This window comes from Tasmannia lanceolata, unplaced genomic scaffold, assembly GCF_043159265.1.
Source record: "Tasmannia lanceolata isolate RefF3 unplaced genomic scaffold, GAP_Taslan_0.1 ptg000037l, whole genome shotgun sequence".
NCBI classification, from domain to species: Eukaryota; Viridiplantae; Streptophyta; class Magnoliopsida; order Canellales; family Winteraceae; genus Tasmannia; species Tasmannia lanceolata.
The window spans coordinates 51,416,450-51,434,800 of NW_027518714.1; the positions used below are offsets into that span (position 1 = coordinate 51,416,450).

Below are 18,351 nucleotides of genomic sequence, written 5' to 3' on the forward strand. Positions count from 1 at the left end.
CGATAATCTCACGTAGTCGGTTATCTTGTACGGGAAGAAATTACGTGACAGAGTTCCAAAGCATAAAAGAAAATTTAAAAAGTAAAGCAAATGGAGAGAGTTACCCTGTCTGTCCACAATGTTTCAGTCAGAGGTCGTGCTCAAGCTGTGAACTCTAAGTTTCTGAGAAATAAGATGGTGTATGGTATTTAAAGAAGCTGAAGATAGGGTTGGGTTAAAGAAATTCTAACAAAGTAGTTATATGACAGAAGATTTACACGATTGTCCTGATATTCTCTTTGCAGGAAAAATCAATTACAGACGCCTTTCTGCTTAGAGTCGAGCGCGCATTTAGAGTCGAGCGCGTTTGTGCAAAATCATAATATTCTTTTTGCCAAGCTGGCATTTCTGTTGACGCACGATACATCTAGTTCTTTTAGCCCTAACCCCTAAAGTACATACTCAAAGTAAAATCGTATTTGCACTCCCTAATTCGATCTTGGCACCCCTTTCAGCCAGAAAGTTCAAAGTTCAAACTTACAGTAGGGACGGCAATATCAATAAAAAAACAGATCCAAAAAGAGCTCACAATGAATCATTTTGCTCTAGGTATTCAGTTTATACAGCAAAAGAAACAGAAATCTGATGGTTGCAGGCATGAAACTAAAATAGAAGGATCCAAATATAAATTAAGGAAAAACTTAAGGATTCTCAAATCCCACTCAGTTTTTATCAAATCAAAGAGCTACAGATCAACAAAATAGCACAGATCAACACAGACCTAGAGAATTGCATAAGTAAATCAAATTGAAAGAGAATAGGAGAGAGTTACCCTCTCCACATGAGCATGAGTATAATTGATGTATTTTGTATCCAAATCCAAATACAAATTCATGAGGTATCCAAACTTGGGTTAAAATTGATTTCTTCTCTTTTGTACATTATACCATCTTGTTTTTTTTTCGTGAGGTATCCAAGCATGGCTTAAAAAAAGAAACAGAAATTGACAAAAAAGGGGTTTAAACTGACAATGACGTCGCTGGGGGGAAGAGTTGGAAATAACCAATCTAGAGTGATGGTGACTAGTTTGCGTGGGTTTAGGACAAAAATACCTTCATTTTCAAAATCAAGGGTTTTTACTCTCTCTCTCTCTCTCTCTCTCTCTCTCTCTCCGGCGCTCCTCTCACACGGCGGCGCGATTATTGAAGGGCCCTCTTTTCACATGTTAGTACCCCTCTCTCTCACTGTCACTCTCTCCCTCTCAGTTGTTTTGTTGTTTTGAAATAATCAGTTGAGAAAGCCCGTAATTTATTATAAATCAATGGTTTAAACTAATAATTTCTCTTTAAACCAATAATTGCTCACAAATTATTAGTTTAAACCCCTAAAGTTTGAAAAAAAATGGTTTAAACTAATCATTTGTGAGAAATCATTAGTTGAAACCCCTAATATTTCAAAACTCAGTTGAGAAAACCTCTAAGTTTTGAAAGATCAACGTTTTAAACCAATAATTTCTCGCAGATTATTCGTTTAAACCCCTAAAGTTTGAAAAATCAATGGTTTAAACCAATAATTTCTGAGAAATCATTGGTTTAAACCCCTAATATTTCAAAAATCAGTTGAGAAAACCCCTAATATTTGAAAAATCAATGATTTAAACCGGTAATTCCTCACAAATTATTGGTATAAACGCTTAAAGTTTGAAAATTAAATATTTTAAACCAATAATTTGTGAGAAATCATTGGTTTAAACCCCTAATATTTCCAAAATCAGTTGAGAAAACCCCTAATTATTGAAAAATCTATGGTTTAAACCCCTATATTGTATACGCCTATGGTGTGTAAGTGTAAGTGAAGAAAGGTAAAGAATAAGAAGAAAAAGAAAAAGAAAATGGAGGGATAAGGGGCACAACCAAATACTATCTTCTCACTCAGATGGTTCCTTCCTCTCTACCCAAATTGCATCACACTAGACCTGAACAACTCCAAATTCTCACATGAAGTTTCATACAAACATTAAGGCAGTTGGTATTTTGACTATTCTAGTTACCACAATGAAGTTCAAGCATTGCTTGGAATTGGACAATATCACTAGATGTTGATGATTGGCAGGACCCATGATGATGAGTGGATTTTGGAGCAACCCAGAGAGGCTGTTACTCTCTATCTAATGGTATTTTCCCTCTATTTTAGTGGGGGACTTGATTTAGCAAGATGTTTCATGCTATAATGGTTATATTACATAGGATTTTTTAAATGATTTTTTTCTTTGTGCAATACTCTGCTAAAATAATACTTTCTGTTGTTGCACAGTATCTCTCCAATATTACTCCAGCTTGTTCCACTTTCCCTATTTTTGACAGATAAGACATCTCATGAAATATCCTATAAATGAAGGTTAGGAATGATTGAATCTTGTATAGCTTTGAATGGTGAAATGCTTTAACATTTCATAATGGATTCAGACGGGGATTTGGAAAATAAATTCATAAATATGGTGAAGTATAGATTTTAATCTTGGTACTGATAAAGGTGAAGCTGATTTTGCTTGGCATCCAAAGTATCTTGGGCAAAGAATAATCTGCAGATGCTGAATATAGATTCTATAATGAATTTCTAGGCTTGAGGGGCTTGGCATAAAAAAACTGGCATGCCCTAAATCATTTTGCCTTGGACCATGTGTTTAAATTTTCACCAAAATCGACCTGGAGGGACCAAAATAATTTCATTTCCATCTCCAGCTTGTCTTTTCCTTCTAAATTGCTTTTTGGAACTATGATAACTTCTGAAATTATTTTAAGGGATTTGCCAGTGATCATGCAAAATTTCTACATTTCATGGGCCGGCTATCGCATGACAGAGCAACCACATAGGCTCACTTATCAACAGATTTTGTGGTATTCACTTAATTCATCTTAGACGGCTGCTCTCTCATGCAATAGCCGGCCCATGAAATGCATTTCTACGATGGTCCCTAACAAATCACTTATTTTAATAATACGATACAAGATGAGTTAGTGCAACTATCAAAACATCGTAGTCCTAATATCAGAAGCCTTATATAAATTGCACGTAAAATATAGTGTATGTATTATGTATTATGTATAAATATAATGGGGCAAAAGTGCTCCTTGAGAGTAGGGTCTTTGCCCAATATTATCCCGGCTTGAAAAGATTGGAGGAAGCACATGGAATTTGTTGTTGTAGTCATCCTGTTTGTTAAAACAATGCAAGGTGGCCCACAAATCAACTAATGGAAACGGTGCTTAGATAATATTCTTTCCAACAAAACCTCGTTCGCTCTGTTGCTTTCCATGTAAAATAGGCGCAAAACAAATTTTACATCAATTTTCCCCCTGTTTCCTTTTGGGAAATGATATCAGCACAACAAAATCAATAAAATCACTCAGTAGGGTGCTGCGGCCGCATTTAACAATTTCAAAAAATAAATAAAATTATAACTAGAGGTCGACCTGCAGGTCGATATCCTCATGGAGACAGCGCACCATGAGATCTCATGGAGACAATGCCCCATGAGGTCGACCTGCAGGTCGATCTCATGGAGACTGCGCACCATTCAAATTCTATAGAACCCGTACCCCCCCCCCCCCCCCCGCCACGGACCAATGCTTGCACCACATGACCAATAACAATATCACTAACAGAGATTACAAACACTATTGGGCCGATTGCAATTGATCTTACTATAATCGGATGACTCTAAGACCTTTATCAATCATGCCTCTTGAAGAATCAATAGCCCTTGAAAAGTGTTTATTGATCATCAGTATGCCACCTACTTGATCTTGGTCGTGTCCCCTCCCCAACAGACATCCCAGCATCCCATGTTGTGCACGTACGTGTGAAGTCCAATATTTTTGTTAGAAAGTAAAATGGGGCCAACTTCATTGGAGGATCCAAGCCATTCATTTGATGGGCCACAACATAAATTGGCTGCCACCCATAAATCATCTCCATAGGTTGATTGTAACACTCCGATCTATAGAGGACTGCACATCATAGAAACCTGTATAGATTGAAAGATTAGGATCATTCCTCTAGTGATTATTTGTGGGGTTAAGTCTATTTATGTAATGGCCCACAAAATGAACGGTTTGGATCATCCTATAACGAGGACCCCACCTCATTTTCTGAAAAAATACTGGACTTCACGTGCACACAGCCTATAGAATCTCTAAAAATCAATTGTTTAGGTGTTTAAACCAATAATTTATTTCTCATAAATCATTGGTTTAAACCATTGATTTGTCAAAACTAAGGGGTTCAAACTAATAATTTTTGAGAAATTATTAGTTTAAACCATTGATTTTTCAAAACTTAGGGGTTTAAAACAATAATTTTTGAGAAATTATTGGTTTAAACCATTGATTTTTCAAAACCTAGGGGTTTAAACCAATAGTTTGTGACAATAACTTAGGGGTTTAAACCATTGGTTTCTATAGACTTTAATTAAGTTGGATGATGGACGGTTGGGATCATCCCATGAGAGAAAGAGAGCGGGGGCGTTGTGGCCCTCTAATGGACAGTTGGGATCATCCCATGAGAGAGAGAGAGAGAGAGAGAGAGAGAGAGAGAGAGAAGGGCATTGTGGCCTTTTAATGGACGGTTGGGATCATCCCATGAGAGAGAGAGAGGGGGCATTGGGGCCCTCTAATGGACGCTTGGGATCATCCCATGAGAGAGAAGGGGGTATTGTGGCCCTCTAATGGACGGTTTGGATCATCCCATGAGAGAGAGAAGGGGGGCATTGTTGCCCTCTAATGGACGGTTGGGATCATCCCATGAGAGAGAGAGAGGCAGTGTGGCCCTCTAATTGATGGTTGGCATCATCCCACGAGAGAGAGAGAGAGAGAGAGAGAGAGAGAGAGAGAGAGGCGTGGGGCATTTTAAAAATGAGGGCATTTTTGTCCTAAACCCATCCAAACCAGTCACCATCACTCTAGATTGGTTATTTCCAACTTTCCACCTTGCCACATCATTGTAAGTACAAACCCTTTTTTTATAGTCATTTTCTCTAGAAATAATTGAGATTTTCTTCAATAAAATAGAAATAGTAGAGATTGAAACGCTTTTGCTGCTAAAAACAGGGTACATAAGGGTTGCCATGTGGCACAAACCGGGTACATAAGGGTTGCCACGTGGCACCACCACGTTGTGCAACATTCAGCTTTCATTATATACTAGTTGCAGCCCCGTGCGGTGCACAAGAACGGAAATCAATTCTTCGATAAAACAACAAAATGGAAAAGATACATTGCCGGAAAAGAATAGTAAACCCAAAATTTGGAAAGAACTCACTGCAGTTGCTTGGAAGATAGAAGTTATGGAATCGAGATTGAGCCTCTACCTCAATGGTAAAAGCTTTGGCTTCAACATAGAGGTAGCGGGGGAAAAGTTACGAAAGCTGAAAGATGAATGGGAAAAACACAGTTGCATCACAAAGAAGTTGTCGATAATGAAGCTATTATATTAAAAAGAAAATGAAATTTTTTTGCATTTCATGATACGGAAACTGTAAAATTATAAGAAGATTTTCCCTAATATTGGATGAATTGCAATGATGGTAAAGAGTGTTTATATAGAACACTCAAAAGATAAACATGGAAAGATGAAAAGTAACTTTTGAAAGAAATAAAGAAATAAATCCTAGCCAAGGAAAGAGATGAAGATAGAAATCCTATCTATACTAAATCTAGCTCAGTTACCAATCTAGCACCTTAATCAAATCCCATCAAATCTAATATCCCAAATCTAACAAGGTTACCCCTTTAACTACCTTGCCTAATCTACCACCATGATGATCCAATGGTGTGATTTCAATCCAATCCAACAGTAAGATTCTCATATTCTAACATGCCCTCTCAAACGTATGTGGATTGAAAATCAATTAAATGAAATTAAAGATTTGATCCATTGTCAAATTTTCTGCATGTTGATGAAGATTCCTGATGATGGTAATTGATGTTGATCGCCAAAGAAGATGGTAATTGCTGCCTGTCGCTAAAGAATATGTTGCTCGGAAGAAGAGCCTTGAAGTGGGCTGACGAACTTTATTGCCTCGATGGGCAGAATAGAACTCAAGCCTCGATGGGTGAGTTATCAAAATCGGTTTTGGAATACTGATACTCATAAGAGTGGGTCACTATGGACTAATGCCGGAATGGGCAAGATGGGTAACTATGGACCGATGTCGGAATGGGCAAGAAATGGAAGAGGACAACAAGCAGCTAAAGACAAACATCAAAAGATCAAACAAAATCATTTTTCGAAGAGAAAATGGACAATAGGATAAAAGTAGGGGCGTTCAGAAATATGAGATATCTATTTGAATAAAGATGGAAGAAATTGGTGGAAGCAAAGTAGGAAATGCATGGGCACTTGCTGCCACACCAATCAAGTATTCTAATAAGAAAGGGAAAAGAAGAATCATGTGGGATTTGCAGCGGATAGTTGGGAACATGATGGAGAAAGACGAAGACGACAGCCCGGCGGACCGCTAGATCGACCGGTCGTCCGCCGGAGAACTTCTCTTTAGTCAGACCAAACTAGGACCGTGACGCTCTGATACCATGTAAAATTATAAGAAGATTTTCACTAATATTGGATGAATTACAATGATGCTAAAGAGTGTTTATATAGAACACTGAAAAGATAAACATGGAAAGATGAAAAGTAACTATGGAAAGAAATAAAGAAATAAATCCTCGCCAACGAAAGAGATGAAGATAGAAATCATACCTATACTAAATCTAGCTCAGTTGCCAATCTAGCACCTTAATCAAATACCATCAAATATAATATCCCAAATCTAACAAGGTTACCCCTTTAACCTCCTTGCCTAATCTACCACCATGATGTTCCAATGGTGTGATTTCAATCCAATCCAATGGTAAGATTCTCATATTCTAACAGAAACAACATTCGTCTTTATATTTAAAAACAAAAAACAAAAGGAAAACAACACTTACATTTTTGTATATAGGAAGATAATCTCTGTTTGCATTTGATGTTGGCCTACTTTTTCTTTCCTTTCATTTGTTCTTAGATTAGAATTTCGATTTTATTGACCATACTAAAAAGAAAATGAGAAGAAGTTCCATGAGAAAATTACTTCAAGATAGAGAACAATAAGGTTGGAATAGAATAAAGAGAGGGCAAATTAGAATAATAGAGCAAAAGATATATATATATATATATATATATATATATACGGCAGAAGAGAAAAGAAGAGAATTTTTTGAATTTTTTGAAAATTCTATGAGAATTACACATCACTTTTTGACTTTTTTTAACAAATGCACCCATTCAACTCACATATTTTCAATCCTACCCCCCCCCCTTTATGCTTTTTAACAAAGGCACCCATTAGAGCCACATAATTTCAATCTTACCCCCTCCTTTATGGTTTTTTAATAAAAAATCTATAGGGTGATCTTAACCATCCGATTTAAGAGGAATTATGGAAACCTCTACAGATTGGAGGGCTAGGGTCACCCTATGGAAATGATTTTTGGGTCACAACCTATTTATGTTGTGTTCCATCACATGGACGGTTTGGATCATCCTATGACATGGTCTGTATCCTTTATAGTTTTTTAATAAAAAATCCATAGGGTTATTTAAACCATCCGATTTAAGAGGAATTATGGAAACCTCTATAGATTGGAGTGCTAGGATCAACCTATGGAAATGATTTTTGGGGCACAACCTATTTATGTTGTGTTCCATCACATGGACGGTTTGGATCAACCTATGACGTGGTCCGTACAGTTCTTTGTCGGCCCGTGCATCGCACGGGGTTTTTTACTAGTATATATATATATATATATATATATATATAGAGAGAGAGAGAGAGAGAGAGAGTTTATATGATGGGTGGCCGTGAAAACATGTGAAGTCTAAAAAAGTAGGTATGGCCCACTTTTTTTGATGATCCAAACCGTTCATCTGTTTGGGCACAACGTAAATAGGTTGTGCCCCAAAAATCATTTCCATAGGATGATCCTAACCCTCCGATCTGTAGAAGATTCCATAAATGATTTTTGGAAATCTCCATATTCAGATCAGTTCATTCTTTTTTTAAATCCCCACCGTAATATGAAATATCGGATATAAGACCCCATAGGTCATTCTTGAAGACATGCTTCTATGACCGGATGAATTATGCCGTTAGGGGTGCAACTTGGCATGGTTAGGTTGAGCTTCTGCTAAAAATTGACGTGTAATCAACTCAAACCTTGCCCGATTTATGGTAGCAGCTCAACGTGATTTCCTAAAAATATACTCAATTTGCACCCGACTACACTTATAGACGAGGCATAGTACAAAAAAACTCAGTACCATTCATTGTACACTCGTACATAAATCCTAAACCCAACTCCTTAAATAAGAAGCTTATTAGAATTACAGCTATCCATCAATAGGGAGAATTTATCACCACCATATCTGCCGGGACTAACACATTACCGAAAGGCAGTCAAGGCCCCTCATGAAGCGCATTTTATCACAACCATCTCCGCTACGGGTGCAACTCGGCCGGGTTGGGTCGTGGTAAGTCCAACGAAAACCCAACCTGAGCAACCATTTACTCAACCTGACACAACCCAAGTCCCAACCCGATGAGGTTCAACCCGATCCGATCCGATCCGAGGAAACCTTTTTCCACCCCAACCCGAGTTCAAGATGAACCAACCTAGTCTTTAAGCTTACTAAAATAAAAAATAATAAAAAATGTTTGGTTTCACTCGGGTCGGACTGCCCAAACCCTCAATCCGAACCTGACCTGGGCTTTTTTACCTTCTCCCCCTCTTGTTTAATTTAATACAGATAACTGCTAGGAAAATGGGATTCCTTTTTATATAAAAAAAGGGAAATGTTATCAGCACCATTGTATTTTGATGAGGGCACTCCTCACTTTATTAAAAGTACGGAATGGCCCGCACTCTAGGATGATCCAAACTGTCCATTAGATGGGCCACAGCCTAAATTTGTTGTGCCCCAATCATTTCTATAGGTTAAACCTAACCCTCCCATCTGAATGTTAGAGGGTTGATTCTAACCCTCTATAGATTGGAGGGTTAGGATCAACCCATGGAAATAATTTTTGGGACACAACCTATTTAGGCTGTGGCCCATCTAATGGATGGTTTGGATCATACTATGGTGCGGGCTGTACCGTACTTTTAATAAAGTGAGGAGTGTCCTCATCAAAATACAGTAGTGCTGATAACATTTCCCAAAAAAAAAAAACCGGGCATCAATTAGTGGACCCACGTCCACTAAAAGACAAATGGAAATCCCCATAAAAGCAATAAATACACGGAAAAATTGGCAATGGTGACACCAAAATACAAGAATTGTAAACGGGGACACACTTATAGGGCTGGCAATTTCACCCGAAAGAGCGGGGATCCGCCCCGCAGATTCCCCGATTTGAGAGGGGAAGGGGAAGGGGATGGAGTTGTCCCCTCCCCGCCCCGCCCCGTTAATCAATGCCATTTTTTTGTATATTTTTAAGTGTTTTTTTTTTTTTAGGAAAACTACTAGAAACTCTATAGATCGGCTACAAGATTCCCCCAAACATAGACTTAGCTTGTCTTTTCCTTTTAATTAGCTTCTGAGAGCATTTTGGAAACTATAATACCTTTTGACAGATGTTGAAATAATAAAGACAAGCTAAGTGAGTGAGTGTATGCAATTATCAAAAAATCGTAGTGCCAACATCGGTAGCCAAAATAAATTGCATTTTATTATTAAAAGTATGGTATGGCCCGCACCATACGATGATCCAAACCATCCATTAGATGGGGCACACCCTAAATAGGTTGTTCCCCAAAAATCATTTCCATAGGTTGATCCTAACCCTCCGATCTATAGAGGAATGGGATCATTCAGTACCTCTACAGATCGGAGGGTTAGGATCAACCTAAGGAAATGATTTTTTGGGCGCAACCTATTTAGGGTGTGCACCATCTAATGGACGGTTTGGATCATCCTATGGTGCGGGCCATACCTTACTTTTAATAAAGTCAGGAGTGCGATCATCAGAATACAGTAGTGCTCATAACATTTCCCAAAATTAATGATCCAAAATGGGGTTTGGATGTTGGGTACTGTAAGTGGCAGGCTATGATACCACTTGATCTAAAATTGAAGTTGGATCGAATCCAATTAGCAATGTGAGGAAATCCCATCATCCAACAACAGCTACTGTTGGTCCAATGGGTCCATCCATCCATCGTCCACACACAAATACCGAATATGGATCTGCAATCTCTTATTAAATCTTCAAGTAAAAAAACACTGCAAACAAGTGAAATCTGGACGTTCGTTGCTGCCCAGCATTTCAATCAATATATAAAGAAGAGAAGACAAACTCCTTATACCAATCTCTTGCTAATTTAATTAACAGCTAGCCTATCGATTGTTAGTTTATAACATTTTTATATATTGAAATTGCATCAAGTTGATTAGGGACACCCAGCATTAGTGTATCAATGACTAAAGAGGGGGTGATGTTGGGGCGGGGCGGGGATTTTGTCCCCGAAGGGGAAGGGGATTAGATATTCCCCATGGGGAGGGGAGGGGGATTCCCCACCATCCCCGCATAGGGGAGGGGAAGGGGAGGGGGGGAATTCCCCGCAGAGGGGAAGGGGTAGGGGACCCCAACATCCGGCCCTGACCCGCCCCGTTGCCAGCCCTATACACTTATGAAAAATTGTAAGAGAGGGACGAAATGGGGATTATCAACTCTCTAAAAGGGTTATCAACCCTCTAAATGTGGTTATCAAACTCTCAAAAGGGGGTTATCAACCCTCTTTAACAATTTTTCAAATTTTTTCCTAAATACACATTGAAAAAGGGTCTAATCAACAGTCATTTCAGTCCCGTTTTTATTTTCCAAACGGAATCCCGTTCTCAAAGTGTTTTCCTTTCCTTCATCATATTATATGTTCACAAAACCCTCTCTTCGTCTCCTCGCTTTCTACACAGAGAGAAATAAAATAGAAGAGCCGAATCAAACCTTCTCAATCTCTCACAAATCAATGGCTCCAAAGGCCAAAGAAAAACCTAAACCTTCGCCTCCTTCTCAATCTCAACCATCAATCCCTCTCGAAGATCTATTCTCCTCTCTCAATCGCCACACGCAAAGCTTCGAATTTGAACACGCTGTTAAAGTCGCAGATCAAAGTCCTCTCCCCTCTTTTTCTCTAATTTTCATTCATCCACATTCATAAACGTATTTTATTTGATGGTATTTACTCTAAACGTTTATGCAGTTCTTTCGATCGCGCCTGGGGATGAGGACGCATTGCGATGCAAGATCGTAGCTTTGATAAAGTCTGAAAACATTGATCTTGCTTTTTCCACTATTAAAGAGTTCGAAGGGCTCCCAATCGATCTAAAATTTTATAAGGTATGTTTAACCATCACTAAGATCTAGTTAGGGTTTTGCTTTTCTTGATTTCATTTGTTCTGTATTTGCATTTTGATTTCGATCTCAACTCTATTATAAAAAGTTTGTGTTTTCCTACGTTCTGACAATATTTCCTTTACCTAAGGCCCTGTTTGGACTTTTTGGATTGAAGGGATTTTTTGGAAAAGTTAGGAATGGAAAAATATTTTCAATATATATATATATATATATATATATATATATATATATATATATATATATATATATATTACCCTTTTAACACGCGAAAAAATAACTTGAAACAACCCTATTCATTTTTTTACTATCAGGGACCTTCAATTTATGATAATATCCTTCTAAATGAACCATAATCCGAAAAAATTTCTGTCAATAATGTTTTTCTTGCAATCCAAAAAGGGCTTGAGGGCTGAAATATTTTCATTTGATTAGAATTCGTTGTGCTTAAATCAAGAGACCTACCATTGTCTGTAATGACACTCAAGACACTCACACAAAGTGATTTGTGCATGTTATTACGATGTATGTGGGTTGGATTAGAATGTAGTTATTATGTGGTTATGGCGTATGTGTTTTAGGTTAGTGGGTGTTAGTTGTTGATGATGTGTCTTGTAAGTGGGCAAATGGGTTGATGATGTGTAACTGCCTTTGTTCTTGTATTTAAATAGTTGTATGATAATGAGGAGGAGAATTTCTTACCTCGAAAACAGAAACTTTGTTTAAGGAGAGTTATGGTTCCCTTTGAATTGAATGTTAGGAGGTCCGGTCGTCTCGATTTAACCTCTCTCCCCCCTCTTTTCTGTCTTTTTCTTTGTTTGTCTGTGTAACAGCCAATTAGGCACCCTTGAAAAAAATGGCCAATTAGGCACGCAACACAAAGAAGCTCACACAATGGAAATAGTTCTCGTATTAAATTGTGGAAAGCTTAGAAAGGTTGAAGTTATGAGGTCCAATGATGGTTTCCAGATGAGGAGCTCTCAGATATTTATAGGCACTCTACTTTACACCAATGGTTAGGAGTTAGGACTGTGCTCCAAGTTAATAATGAATAATCGACGACCATCTTAGAAACTTCTATCCTCTTTAGAATTCTCTATACTTTTCTCTACAAAGAATCATCTGGAGTACTCTAGAAACTCCTAGATACTTCTACAAATATCTACACACTTCTAGGTTTTCTTAAGAGTTTTCTATACAATTATAGATTTCTCGAATATTCTTAACTCTTATAGGTCTGGTTTGATCCTCCTTTAGGTCTATAAGAAGGGATTACGTGAGACCATTTGTTAGACTGTGACGATCCTCCCCAACCTGATATTGCCAACATTCTTGTCACGGCTTAATGCATGACCTCCTCCGTCACCAAATGTCACACTGTGATGATCCTCCCCATCCTGATATTGCCAATATGCTTGTAGGGCCTTCATGTATCATCTCCTCCTCCGATTCCTCCCTCTACTTTTCTGCCGAGGTCTCGATCGTTCTAGTGACTCGTAGGTTACTTTGGGCTCTTTGAGTGTCCCATCATCCGGGTCTAGCTTGATTCTTTACTCACATGACCTTCAATAAGTTGAAAGATTGAAACCCTCTCGACTTAAAACTTATCCAGGCACATGCGGAGGACCATACAAGGAAACCACTTGTGCATTTTCTTATCACTCCAATATGAAGCATGGGAGTTACATTTCCTACGCAAAGGAACTCCATGCCCAACATCATTTGGAAGTCGTCCACAAAATTGTCACAAGTCAGCTATATCTCTCTATCCTTTGACCTCAAACTTCACATCGTTGGCCACCCCACTGATATGATTGGCTTCTGAATTCATGGCTGTCCCTTCAAAATTTTAGGCCTAGCCACTTGGCCTCCTTCAACACAAAGTTGAGTCAACACATGTCTATAAAGGCCCTTGCGACCTTCCTGTTGTTATGCACACCCACGTACATAATATATTTCTTCAAGGCTTTAGCAATTGTTGCTTGGTCCATTATAGCATTGCTAAGTCTCAAGGCATTGACCTGTCCTTCCTCATCTTCACCTTCTCTAGGTGCCTCACTCTCCTTGCGCTCTACCCTATTCGCATTGAAGCCCAGTAACCCACCTTCTTTGGGTAGTTGATGTAGTGCAATCTCATGTAACTTTAGTGTCTTCATCCAACCAATTGGGAGACACCCAACCAATTTATTGCGAGGTACTTAAGTGGGCTGAATCCATCCATTCATGATGCATAGTGCATCCGTACTTTTGGGACTGCTTTTGAGGCTCAAGTAAAAGCTCACGTTATTGAAGAAATTCAGACTAAGGTGTCATTTAAACTTTCTATATCAATTGATCATCTTTCTCTTCAGCCAACCAATTGATTGCGAGGTACTTAAGCGGGCTGAATCCATCCATTCATGATGCATAGTGCATCCGTACTTTTGGGACTGCTTTTGAGGCTCAAGTAAAAGCTCACGTTATTGAAGAAATTCAGACAAAGGTGTCATTTAAACTTTTTATATTTCCAGTTAGCAATTGATCATCTTTCTCTTCAGCCAACCAATTGATTGCGAGGTACTTAAGCGGGTTGAATCCATCCATTCATGATGCATAGTGCATCCATACTTTTGGGACTGCTTTTGAGGCCCAAGTAAAAGCTCAAGTCATTGAAGAAATTCATACGAAGGTTAAACTTTCTCCATCTATAATTAGCAATATACCATCTTTCTCTTCGGCCTCTAATATATGCTGACAAGGTTTGAATCAACTTGCTTTTTCAGCCCTTTAAAACCTACAATAACATTTCCATGGTTCCGTAAGTGACTTCTTCTAAAACAGTCCCTAATAGAACCAATGTTAAATGTTTTGGGTGTGGAAAGATTGTACACATTTCGTTCGAATGTGTTCAAGCTCGACAACAAACTCCTATAACACGAAGAAAAGGGAGAACAAATCAATGAGGAAGAATTCGATGAAGGCAATGAAGGTGTTCCAAAAGAGGAGAGTAATGTTCTTTATGAAGACTCATGGCCCTTGCTTGGTTAGTCCGGGATTTTTATATACTCCTAAATAGGAGAAATGGCATTGATTGAGATATAATATATTCTCTATTAGGTGTTCTATTGGAGGCCGTAGAGCCAAGCTTATTTTAGATTCATGAAGTTGCGAGAATGTAATTTTTCAAGAGGCGTTGAAAAACTTGAAGATGAAATCACACCCCCCTTTACCATACAAACTAGTGTGGTTGAATATCCATAACGTGGTAAGAGTCTCTCAAAGGTGATTGATTTCATTTTCTGTAGGAAACAAATACAAAGATAGTGTGTGATATGATATATTACCTATGGATACATGCCACCTTTTGCTTGGGATACCTTGGCAATTTCATAGGGATACTTTACATGATGGTAGAAAGAATGCTACACTTATTACATGAATGATGAAAAATTCACCTTGATGCCTTCCAAGGGTGATATTTCGAAAAGGGAAACAATATTGTGTCTTTCTAGGCACGAGTTTGAGAATAAGTTTAAGGAAGACGATGCGGTTTTCACACTCATTTTTAAGGGGAAATTTCAGAACAGCAGGATGCATTGAATCTGCCCATGCATGATGTACAAGGTGTTCTAGAAGACTATCATGATGTCTCTCCAGAAAACCTACCTTCTTTACCGCCAAAGTATTTTCTTTCAAAAAATCTTGTTTGAAAAAGCGACGTAATCCTTAGATCCGTAGATCATTGAACTCAAGACCAAGTTCTTTTAAGACGGTGTGACTGATATAGTACAAATTACAATCTCACATAGCTGTTGTTCATGACCCAATGTTGGAGCCACAACATGAGACAAAGACCGACAACAAAAGTATTGTTTGAGGAAGGCCTTGATAGTGACCGACTGACGGGCCTTACTTCAAGGCTGATGTTTGTGAGGAAGCTGTCTGACGCAATTGGGACCTGCTCTGATGTGATACCGTCAGTGGGGATCATCCCTAGTTAAAGTCAGGAATTTATGTTTATGTTTAGTTTTGTGGGATCTATCAACTGGGGCCTGCTCTGGCGTATTATATGCATATATGTATGCATTGGGACTGGTTTAAAATGGTTTTTGAAGTATTTAATATAGAGGAGGAAAGGAGAGGTTTGACGCCAATTTTGTGGCTGTTCTATTTGTTCATGGGTTTTTTTTTCTTGAAGGAAATTCCCCTAGAAGATTCTTGCTGCTGTTGTTGTTTTTGTAGGAATTTTCTCCAGATCTGATTACGGTTGTAACTGGGAAGCGTTTACACGTGCTGTGATTTATTTTATGCTTAGATTTGTTTTTGTATGGAATCTAGATTTGGATTCTTTTGATAAAATCTATAATCAAAACCTACCCAATGACTTTTGGTCATATTTTTTGGTAAAGTTTCATCATCAATTGGTATCAAAGCTATGAGACCCCTCCTAAAAGGGCCTCCGGTCCTGATTGTAATGAAGAGGTTCAAGAAAAGGTGGTGTGGAATTAATTTAGCAACAGGAAGAAGGTTTTTTAATTTTAATTTTTTATTGAATGACGAAAATATTATTAAAAAGGGCATAGGCCAAGGTGGTCACAGAAAATACAATCAAATAAACTATAATGAAATGGGCTCAAAGCAAGAAATACGTGATAAACACAACCAACATAACCTCCTCAAGGAGGTAAGTGCTCGAATGTCGGAATTTCCATTTTGTCAACTCTCGATCATGCCAGAACATCTGCCTCCGTATTAGTTGATCCCCAAACGTGCCAGACCTCAATAACATAGCCCTCTAATCAAGCGTATATCTCCTATAAAGTATCCACAAACTTCCATGGAAAAATGATTCTGTCTCTCACGCAACTAACTACATTGAGGGAATCTCCCTCGATAATAAGATGATATAGCTGAAATTTGTCAACCAATCTGATGCCATGAAGAAGAGCCTCGACCTCCGCTCCGTTTGAGCCATTCTCTTTGGTCCCGAAAAGGCCTAGAGAACTTCACTAATCTCATTCCTCAGTAGCCCCGCTAATACCTGGACAGGGTTGCTAAAACTGTCGAAGTTTAGGTTTAGCCTTCTAGGGGGAGGGACGATCCATCTAGGCCAAGGAACCTCCAAGTGCATGCTACTCTGCCTTGTCTCCCGTCAAGGCCTACGAAAGGAAGTCACCAAAATGCCTCAAAACTCGGTAAGACCATATGCCCACTGGACAATCTTAGAGAAGATTCGTCTCTAAAAGTTACTTACAGCTTTAGATACCCCTTTTGGTACTCTCCTGTTTCTTTCCTTTCAAACGAGCCAAAGAGTGGTAGCAGAGAATAAATTTCACAGGATCTCCTCTCTGGAGGTCCAAGGTACGACTCTCTGGAGGTCCATTGGTTAGATAAATGGCGCAATTTTTAATTATGATTTTAGGCATACGACGAAGGTGGCCTATTGTGAGAATTTGGTCAAGACTTGCTGTCCAACAAAAGGCGTTTATCCCTAAAAAAGATGAAAGAATTGTCGAATTGATTTGACAAAGATCATACTCAACTCATATGTAATCAAGAGATGCATCAATATCCGGATGCATCGGAACATGTAAAAATCAATTTGCTAGGAGCTGAAGAAGAGGTTAACCCTATCACTCAAAAAAGGGTAAACCCTAGGTACCAAGCCCCACCTAATCTTGGTTTGAAATTCCACCGAAATCGACATGAAACGAAGGAAATGTTTCCATTTCCATCCCATCAAAAAGCATACTAAAATCGAAATGCATATGGAAACCAAAACCATATGTTATTTATTTTATTTTAAAATAAGGTAAACAAATAATTTTTTGTATTAAAAATAGTAAATAATATTTAGAAATTGTATAAAAAAATAATACAATTTTCTAGCATCTAAAAAAGTAAATTGTATTAGAAATAATATCATTAAAAAAATTTAAAAATAAATAATATTTAATTAAAAAAAAAAATGGATAAGAAAATTATATAAATAACACTATTCATACTATTGTAGACTTTGTAGTGTTATATTCTCTACATTTTATAACATGCTACTGATAATGGACTGAAGTCACCTTTGTCTTTTATTATTTAATCCGTTGTTGAAAGCTATTAGTTACAATCCCCCCAAAGTTTTCAGTTTCCATTTAAAACAGAAAAGACAAGGTGAGTACACATTATCAAGACATGGTAGTGCCAATATCGGTAGCCTTTATAATGTTATGATTAACTTATTGTATTTTTATTAAACAATTAAAAATTAAAAGCATGTGCAGATTTCGACATGCCTTGTTTTACATAAGTTTCATTTTAATTTTTCTTACTAATTTCGTTATTATAATTTTTTATAAAATATTAAAAATAATTTAAACAAATATCTTTCTTTGTCAGTTAGGGTATTGATTGTATACTATGCTAGTATGTGTTGCGTAATCATATTTATACGAATTGCACATGAAATATGGTGTATGGATTATGTATAAATATTTTTATGAATTACATATGAATGTGGTATATAATGAATTATGAGACATGTGCGACAATGCATGTCACTAGGTGTTTGATGTTGTTAAACCATTATGGGCATTTTTTTTTTGCTATGCGATGATTTTTAAGTGTATATTTATGCTCATTCTAGCACTTCCTATTGTTTCATAAAAAATGTACTTCATTTGCACATGATTCTGTATGTTTTTCTGATTTTTTAGGATTTTCACCGAAATTTCCATCCTAAACCTACATGTTATCATTTCAGCCACGACTGAAATGCATACCGAAATTGAAACTTGAAAGCTTGCACCCAATCGATATTCTCATCGACAACAATTTCAGCCCCTAAATCGTATTACAAAAGAGAATAACAGATGGGAGTGAGTGATTATGATCAAAATTTTCGAGTTTTGTGGTGAATTGGAAGCTGAAGAGTGTCTTAACTAGGTAAT

General features: G+C 37.7%; 1 protein-coding gene across 1 annotated transcript in view; it reads left to right on the forward strand.

Moving 5' to 3' along the window:
• Window positions 1-10,959: 10,959 nt before the first annotated feature.
• The window catches only part of LOC143861786 (SRP72 RNA-binding domain-containing protein), a 38,984-nt gene continuing 31,592 nt past the window's right edge, over window positions 10,960-18,351 (forward strand). The window contains exons 1-2 of the mRNA XM_077372714.1: window positions 10,960-11,190; window positions 11,280-11,416. Coding sequence (XP_077228829.1) covers window positions 11,046-11,190; window positions 11,280-11,416 — 282 coding nt within the window. The 5' untranslated portion in view covers window positions 10,960-11,045. The remainder of the gene's footprint in view (window positions 11,191-11,279; window positions 11,417-18,351) is intronic.